The sequence below is a fragment of the Antrostomus carolinensis genome, unplaced genomic scaffold (genome assembly GCF_000700745.2).
Source record: "Antrostomus carolinensis isolate BGI_N321 unplaced genomic scaffold, ASM70074v2 scaffold25935, whole genome shotgun sequence".
Classification (NCBI taxonomy): Eukaryota; Metazoa; Chordata; class Aves; order Caprimulgiformes; family Caprimulgidae; genus Antrostomus; species Antrostomus carolinensis.
In genome coordinates, this window is record NW_010319099.1 from 25,931 (window position 1) to 34,869 (window position 8,939).

Here is an 8,939-nt window from a genome sequence, read left to right on the forward strand (position 1 = left end):
GTTGGATGAGGCTTTGAGCAACCTGGTCTAGTGGAAGGTGTCCCTGCTGCTGGCAGGGGGGTTGGGACTGGATGAGCTTTAAGGTCCCTTCCAACCCAAACCAGTCTGGGATTCTGTGATTCTAAGTTGGGTGCTAAAGTGGAGGGATCCTTGAAGGAGGGATGCAAGAAAGCAACTGTTGGATGGGCTGGTGTGAGCCTACCTTGGGCTTGTTTGACCTGGTGCTTTGCTGGGAGCGTGCTGATGGGATGAACTTGTGGAAAGCCAGGTAAAGCCAGGAGCCCTGGGGATCCGGGAGAGTTTTCCAAGTGGGCTTGGTTATGCCAGGCTGTCAAGCAGCTAGTGTCCCCTGCACCACATGTGCAGGAGCTGTGTGCTGGGCTGTGGGGTCCCAGTGCCTCCAAATGGCACATGAACACCTTTAGGGCTGCAGAGTCCCCGTGTGACCCCGTGTCTGCTCTCCCTCCCCGTGCCTCCCAGCTGAGGGAGCTGTGGGACTCTGCGAAGGCTGTGCCTGTGCAACGGGCTCTGGCTCTGCAAGGAGGAAATTCTTTGCTGTGAGGGTGGTGAGACACTGGAACAGGTTGCCCAGAGAAGCTGTGGCTGCTCCTCCCTGGAAGTGTTTCAGGCCAGGTTGGATGAGGCTTTGAGCAACCTGGTCTAGTGGAAGGTGTCCCTGCTGCTGGCAGGGGGGTTGGGACTGGATGATCTTTAAGGTCCCTTCCAACCCAAACCTGTCTGGGATTCTGTGTGCTCCAGCTGGGAGCTGCCATGCTCTGGGTCAGTGTGCCTGCCCTTGCAGAGATGTGGCAAGTGGAGGTCTGTGCTGAGGCTTGGGAGCGTTGCCTGCTCAGCTGCCCTGAAGCTCCTCTGAGGAGAGGTGAGAAGGTCAGGTTCAGGTGGAGTTAGGTCTGGCACTGAACTGTGCCACCCCAGAGGCAGCCAGCCCGGCTCTGACCTCTGCCCATCAGCTACAAGCTCTGGCGTCCTCAAGCAGCTCCTTTGGGTGGCCAGTGCTGGGTGGTTCCACGTTGGAACAGCCACTTCTTATCTGGGTAATTACCTTAAAATGAAGATAACAGATTTTTTTGAGGTCTGCAGGGCCAGTGTGAGCCCAACACGTTCCTGTTTATCTTGGGCCATGCTGCTGTGTGGGTCCCTGCAAGGTGTGTGGGACCTTTGGGCGTGTGGCTGTGCTGAGGGATGCTGAGTGCTTCACTGTTGGACTGCAGCTGGGGCAGCCCAGGGAGAACCTGTTTGCTGTGAGAACCCAGAGCTGCTGCTGCTGTGGGCCCTCTCCTGGCTGCTCCTGAGAGGGATTGATCAGCCTTACCAATTGTTTGGACAATCTACTTCAGGTCTTGCAGCCAGGCCGTGTTCAAAGGTTTTACTTCTGGCTGTGGGCTGAGAAAGGAGCTTCTGGAGTGGGAGCTGCAGCTCTGGTGCCTGGTTTGCAGCAAACAGCTCTGGGGCAGAAGCTGTGCCATGAACATCCGCCTCAATGGTCCATTAGTGGGGTGAGGTTGGGGCTTCACCCCTCATCCCCCCACCTCTTGCTTTTGGGTGGGCCTGTTTCTCATCTTCTGCTTTTCTCAGACCCCCTGGAACCCAGCTGTGGACCTGTGGTGGCACGAGCTGGTGGGCAGTGCCAGCATGGAGTGCGAGCCTGAGTGGTGCGACTCAGAGGACGAACTCTTCATCCTTTACACAAGTGGCTCAACTGGGAAACCCAAGGTATGCTTCCCAGCTCACTACCCACGGGGCAGCAACACCTCAGCTGTGGGAACTGGTGAGGGTCACATTGGGAGGCTCCAATAAGAAGAGGAACCACGGAGGTCTTGGGAAAGGGGCTGGGCTGGTCATTCCTTCTCAGCTGCTGTTTGAGCTCAGAGGATTGGGGATGCTCAGCTTGAACATCATCAGCCTGGGAGGGTGAGGGCCATGGTGGGAGCTTGCCCTGACAGTTGTGTGCCTTCTCCTCTTAGGGTGTGCTGCATACAGTGGGTGGATATATGCTTTTTGCTGCCACCTCATTTAAGTACGTGTTTGATTACCAACCTGAGGATGTCTACTGGTGCACAGCCGACATCGGATGGATAACGGGCCATTCCTACCTCACTTATGGACCCTTGGCAAATGGGGCAACTAGTGTGTTAGTAAGTGCTGGATGACTTACCAAGGAAGTTGTGGATGCCCCCTCCCTGGAAGTGTTGAAGGCCAGGCTGGATGAGGCTTTGAGCAACCTGGTCTAGTGGAAGGTGTCCCTGCTGATGGCAGGGGGGTTGGAACTGGATGAGCTTTAAGGTCCCTTCCAACCCAAACCATTCTATGATTCTATGACAACTGGGTGCTTTTACTCCATGGAAGTGGAGATGGTGGTGCTGAGCAGCATCCCTGCATTGCTCTGTGATCAATGTGCTTCTCAGTTGCATGCAGTGCCCTGGGCTCTGCGAGGAAGGGTGGTTGTCCCCAAGGAGGGTGACTGCTCAGTGGCAGATGAGGGGTTAGTTGTGTGTGTGGCTTTTGGATGGTTATTTTTTCAACTGCTCCCCTGTTTCTTCAAGCTGGATCAGGAGCAGGGAGTGATGTTTGCACTGCTGATGCTGATTTGGCAACCTGCATCTAACTCCTGTGCCTCCATCTCCCTTGGCAATGGTACAGCTGTAGCTTGTACGTAGATGAGGGAGCCAGAGACCTGTGCCCAAGAAGCCCTGGGGAAATGCCAGCAGGAAAATCACTGTCACGTTGAGGGAGACCTTTTTGAGGTTCTTGGTACTTTTGGTTGTGGTTCTGTCACTGTGTTTGAACCTCCCTCACTTTACCATGTGGGCCAGGTCATTTGGGCTGGTGGGACTGTGTCGCTGTGGTAGCCACTCAAGTGCCCGCGCTGCTAGGGTGTTTTGGGGGACATTGGCTAGGACACCTGGAGTGGGGTGATGACAAATCCTTCTCAAGGAAGCAGTAAGAGAGGTCCCTGGACTGGGCTGGTTTCACTGCATGGTGCCTCTGTCATTCCTGTAAGGACATGCTGGGGTCCCACTGCTATTCCCAGTTGCTCTCAGCTCCTCCTGCTTAGGAAGCTGCTGCAGGTTGGTAGCAGTAAGGAATGGCTGTGTCACTGCCCTGTTCTCTGCTCAGTTTGAAGGTGTCCCCACCTACCCAGACGTTGGGCGAATGTGGAGCATCGTTGACAAGTACAAGGTGACCAAGTTCTACACAGCACCCACAGCCATCCGGCTGCTGATGAAGCATGGGGAGGAGCCTGTCAAAAAGTGAGTGTAGATCCCCAGTGCCATGGGGATCCCTGGCTGTGGCACAGCGAGAGGCTTCTGATGGGAGACCAGGGGCCAGAGCTCCCTCTCTGAGCTGGAGCTTCCCCAGCCTATTCCCTGAACAGACCTTCTGCCTTCTACACAGCAATATGCAGGCCATGTTTCTGCACTCCTAGCACTAACTTAATTGTGGCACTTCTGAGCAGGTCCTCCTCTTCTTTCACTCTAAGCTGCAGCTAAGCTCAGAGATTGCAGGTTCTCCCTGCTCCTGACCCAAAGCTCACAGAGGTGTGCTGGGCAGAGAGCCCCTCTGCGTGCTGCTCCTTGGCCCAAGGACAGGAAGGAGCAGAGCCGAGTGGGAGACACCAAAATCACAGAGGTCTCTTTTCTTCCTCCATGGAAGAGGGCTGAGAAGGGTCTGAACCATGCCTGGAAGCCCCAAGTACACTTTGGGTAGCCCAGGGGTTCCTGCAGGCTCTGCTGTGCAGCAGGCTCACAGCTGCTGCTCTCCATGGCCTGCTGAGCCCCTGCCAGCCCCCTCCTCTCTGCAGGCACAGCAGGAAGTCTCTGAAGGTGCTGGGGACTGTTGGCGAGCCCATCAACCCTGAAGCCTGGCTGTGGTACTACCGTGTGGTGGGAGAAGAGAGGTGTCCCATTGTGGACACGTTCTGGCAGACAGAGACAGTGAGTCCTCACCTGGGTGTCCCTGGCCCCTCTCTCCCTCGTGCTCCCTGCAGGTGTCTCTGCAGGTTTGCTGCAGTGTTTCTTTGGTTCTATGGGGACGAGTTGTTTTGCTTGCCCGAGAGCCTCTGGTGCCTCTGGTGTGGCCTCTAAGTGCTGGTTACCATTCTCTTTCTTTCCTGGACCTCAAATAAGCTCCATGGGGAGACCTTCCCCTCCAAAGGGTCCCTGCCAAGGTCTGCTCTGCACCCTGCTCTCCTCCCCATCTTTCCCCCAGCAGCTCTAAAGCTTCATGCCCAAACACAGGCTCCCTGTCCCCAGCCACGTCCTTCACAAGGCTCCATCTCCACAACTGCCCTGAGCAGCCTGCATCTGACTGGGATGGGATGTGATGTGACCAGAGCTGATGCAAACAGCTGTGGGACGAGCTGGCATGGCCCAAACTCACTCATTTTTTACCTCTCTTTGCAGGGTGGCCACATGCTGACACCCCTCCCTGCCGCCACCCCCATGAAGCCAGGCTCTGCTGTGAGTACTTCTGTTCCTCTCAGGGGCAGGGAGGGCTCCCGGGGGCTGCAGCAAGGCACTGGCACTGTCTGTACCATGGGCTGGTGGTTACCAGCCTGCCAGGGTGGTCGTGGGACTCTGGTGCACATGGGGAGGTGGCCACCACCGAAAATCCCAGGCCTGACCCCATGTAGCTGTGCCCACAGGCCCCGTGCGCCACAGCCCCTGCTGCCCTTGCTCTGCCTCCCATTCCCTCTGGATCATGGGGTTTTAATGTGTGGGCTCACCTCCATGTCTCCTTGCTCTCTGCTCCTCATGGCAGACGTTCCCCTTCTTCGGTGTGGTCCCTGCCATCTTGAACGAGTCGGGGGAAGAGCTGGAAGGAGAAGCAGAAGGCTACCTGGTAAAGAAGGGCTGATCTTCCCTACCCTCCCCTTGTCCATTCCTTGTGAGCTCTGGGACCTTCCTGGTAGCATACACACATCTGCTTACTCTGGGGTCTACACAAGGGACCCTTTTGGGTGGTAGGAACTGCCGTAACCCACCAGGAGCTTTATGCTTTAAACAAAACTGATGGTTAAACGCACTTGCACACATGGACAAGGCTTCCAGCCAAGCTCCTTCCCCCATGCCAAGCCTGGGGAGACTTTCCCAGTAGATCAGCACTGGGCAGCAAGTGTCTGAGTGTCATCACTCACGCTGTCTCTCTAGCATCTCTTATCACCGTGTGCAAAGGCTGCATCCATCTCTCTCGCCGCGCTGCAGAGCCTGGGGTGTTGGTTTTGCTCTCACTGACTCAGTTCTGCATTTTTTCCCCCCTCAGGTATTTAAACAGCCCTGGCCAGGAATAATGCGCACGCTGTATGGAAACCACCAGCAATTTGAAACCACATACTTCAAGAAGTTCCCTGGGTACTATGTGACAGGCGATGGTAAGGTTGGCCAGGGAGCACGGGGCTGCAGAGGCCTGGGGACAGCAATGTGTATCTTGCCATGTCCTGGCCTCAGAATCCCTTATCAGTTACTCCAAGTGCTGGCACTGCTTCCTCACGCTGTCCTTTCTGGCTATTTTTAGGTTGCAGGAGAGATAAAGATGGTTATTACTGGATCACAGGGCGAATCGATGACATGTTGAATGTTTCTGGTAAGAACGAATTTTTTCTTCAGTGGGGACCAATGTGTTTTCTGTTACTAGCTGAGAGAGACACCTTGCTTTATGGGTGACACTTCTGCATCTGTTTCTGACACTCGTTAAAAAAGCCTCCTTGTTTTATGGGGGATGGTTCTGCATCCGTGACTCTGCCCAGCAACCTGTCCTCAAAGTGCATCTAATTGCTGGGTCAGGGTTATTTCTGAGACAGATCAATCCATGACTTGGTGACTTTCTGCATCATTTCCTCTGGAGACAATGTACTGGAGGGAAGGAACAGAGTCACAGAATGGTGGGGTTGGAAGGGACCTCAGGAGATCATCCAGTCCAACCTCCCTGCCGAAGCAGGTTCCCTACCTACACCAGGTTACACAGGAAAGTGTCCAGGTGGGTTTGAACATCTCCAGAGATGGAGACTCCACACCCTCTCCGGGCAGCCTGTCCCAGGGCTCCAACACCCTCACAGTGAAGAATTTTTTCCTTCAGTTTGTCTGGAACTTCTGGTGTCCCAGTTTGTGCCCATTGCCCCTTGTCCTGTCACTGGGCACCACCAAAAAGAGCCCGGCCCCATCCATCTGGCCCCCGCATTTCAGATATTTATAGACATTGATCAGATCCCCTCTCAATCTTCTCTTCTCCAGGCTGAAGAGTCGCAGAGCCTTCTGTAACCTCTTAGAGGAGGGCCTTAACCAGCCAAGGTGCCTCTGTGCTAAAAGATCTAGGGCCAGAGGGAATCACAGAGGTTAGGCAGGGCTGCATGGTCCCTCACCCAACCTGCTGCTCCATGTAGGGCTAACCTGGAAGCTGGATCAGGCTGCTCAGAGCTGTGTCTACAGAGGTGGAGATTCTCCCACCTCTCTTGACTGAGTCTTTGAGATTCAGCTGCTTCTCAGCCCATCACTTTCCATATACTGCATAGTTCCCTCTCTCCTTTCCTGGAGGCCTGGCTGTGAGGTGCTGCTGTACTTGTCCCTGGATCAAACTGACCAGCAGTGCTTGATCCTCCATCAACGGATCATTCTGGGCATTGACCACCTTCCCGTGGTTTTCTGTGACAGCAGTCCCAGGGTGGAGTGTCAGAGTGCAGGTAGAGGAGCAGAGGTGAACAGGAGTGAGTTGTGCCCCTGCCCTGAGCAGTGGAGTGTCATTTCATCTCCTCATGGTGAAGAGCTGGAGCAGTTCATGGCAGGGCTGGTTCCTGGGCTCTGCAGATCTAGCCTCTTCTTCCTCTGCACCTGCCAGCTGACCTGTAGGCAGGTCTCCTCTTACCAAATCCAGCTCCTCCTCAAATTGTGCTTTGTTTAATCCCATGGCTGTGAAGATTTAATGATCTGTTAAAGAAGGAAGCCTAAAAGGTGGGGGGGAGAACAGCCGGGGGAGGTGGCCTCGCTCTGCAGGTGAGTGGTACCTGGCAGCCTTGGGCAGCCCAGCCCCTGCACTGCTGAAGCTTGTTTCTCTCCAACTGTTGTCTTTTCTCAAGCAAATGAAATCAGTGCTCTCAAACCCTCAATAGTTTAGGGCCTTCTACACCTGCAGACCTCTTCCTCCCAGCTACTGGGAGGCTGTGGGACCCCAGCCCCAGGCGGCTCTGTGAAGCTGTTGCCTCTCCTTCCTTCCAGGCCACTTGCTGAGCACCGCGGAGGTGGAGTCAGCCTTGCTGGAGCACGCTGCCATCTCGGAGGCTGCGGTGGTCAGCCACCCACACACCCTGAAAGGCGAGTGCCTCTACTGCTTTGTGACCCTGAGAGATGGCCACGAGTTCACCAAGAACCTGACGGATGAGCTGAAAAAACAAGGTAGCGACAGCCGAGTATTTGGGAGGTTACGTGGCAGGGAGAGGGAGGAGAGTGCTGGGCAGGTGATGGAGGGGTTAAGGACTTGGGTGCTTCAACAAGGGTGCGTGGTAGTCCGGGGAATGTAGCGTGGACAACTGTGACAAGGTGCCCCCTCTGATTAGAGAACACGGCTGGTGAGGACTAAAATTAGTTCTCCCGGCCTTTGGCTGCTCACGTGGTGCCACCTCTGCCTCCTGGGAGCTGGCAGCCCTGAGAAGCACTGGGGTACCCGGGGGGCTGCTGGCTGCAGCAGTGCTCTCCTGTGTGGGCACAGCTCCCAGGGCACCCTGTGGCTGATTTGGAGTTGCTGTGAGGATTGTTCTGTTGTTGGTTTGGGGTAGTGATGGATGTTTACGCTCTGGTCTCAAGGGAGCCCTTTCATTGCCACAACAGACCTGCAGTATTTAGTACACGAAATGGACCCTTGGCAGTTTCTTCTCTGTAAGAACCTAACAGCAAATCAGTCCTTGCTGTATCAAAATGGTAATAGTGATTGGTGTGGCTGTTCTAGAGGTCTCTTGAAGATGGAGAGAATGAACAAATGAGTGCTCTTGCCTTTGGGAAGATGTACTTACAGCCCCATGGCATTGCAGGTCTTGCTGCCCCCTCCCACAGCCCAGGGGCTCGGGTGCAGCAGCCCTAAGTACTGGTCCTACCAGGTTCCCCAGGAGCTGGGCTCTCATATCTTAACTTGCTCATGCTGCCTGAAAAGGATGTGTGTGGTATCTCCCAGTGTCTGCAATGAAAATCTCCTCGTTTGTTTGTTTTGCAGTCAGAGAAAAAATTGGACCGATAGCAACGCCGGATTACATCCAGTACGCCCCGAGCCTGCCCAAAACCCGCTCAGGTAAGGGGCCCAGTGACAGTGCTGGGGAGGACCAGGTACTTCCTGCCAGTGAAAGGAAATCAGCCCTAAATTGCTTGTCCAGGGCCACTCAAATTCAGGGGGGAACAACCTGAGGGCAAGCAGGATCACAGAATCACACGCAGAATCACAGAATGTTGGGGATTGGAAGGGACCTCGAAAGATCATCCAGTCCAACCCCCTGCCAGAGCAGGAACCTAAATGAGATCATACAGGAAGGCGTCCAGGGGGATTTTGAATGTCTCCAGAGAAGGAGACTCCACACCCTCCCTGGGCAGCCTGTCCCAGGGCTCTGTCACCCTCACTGTAAAGAAGTTTCTTCTCAAGTTTAAGCGGAACCTCCTGTGTTCCAGCTCACACCCATTGCCCCTTGTCCTACCATTGGGCATCACTGAGAAGAGCCTGGCTCCATCCGATGCTGCAGGTCTGGGCACTGCCTGCTCCTGCTAAGGATGCTGAGCTGATCCTGACTCCTTTCCTTTCATGGCTGTTGTTACAGGAAAGATAACCAGGCGGATATTAAGGAAGATTGCCAAAAATGACCAAGATCTGGGGGACATCTCTACCTTGGCCAATCCGGGCATCATAAAACATCTTTTCAACAACAGATGTGACACTAAACAGTAGCA

At 54.7% G+C, this 8,939-nt stretch overlaps 1 protein-coding gene across 2 annotated transcripts in view; it reads left to right on the plus strand.

Annotated features, from left to right (window-relative positions):
• Positions 1-8,937, plus strand: part of ACSS2 (acyl-CoA synthetase short chain family member 2) — a 34,784-nt gene extending 25,847 nt beyond the window's left edge. For both annotated transcript variants that reach the window (XM_010169162.1, XM_029085236.1), the window contains 11 exons: positions 1,597-1,734; positions 1,986-2,156; positions 3,139-3,272; positions 3,824-3,956; positions 4,425-4,481; positions 4,783-4,863; positions 5,284-5,392; positions 5,536-5,604; positions 7,230-7,406; positions 8,218-8,292; positions 8,810-8,937. In XM_010169162.1, the coding sequence (XP_010167464.1) occupies positions 1,597-1,734; positions 1,986-2,156; positions 3,139-3,272; positions 3,824-3,956; positions 4,425-4,481; positions 4,783-4,863; positions 5,284-5,392; positions 5,536-5,604; positions 7,230-7,406; positions 8,218-8,292; positions 8,810-8,937 (1,272 nt within the window). The remainder of the gene's footprint in view (positions 1-1,596; positions 1,735-1,985; positions 2,157-3,138; positions 3,273-3,823; positions 3,957-4,424; positions 4,482-4,782; positions 4,864-5,283; positions 5,393-5,535; positions 5,605-7,229; positions 7,407-8,217; positions 8,293-8,809) is intronic.
• Positions 8,938-8,939: the final 2 nt, after the last annotated feature.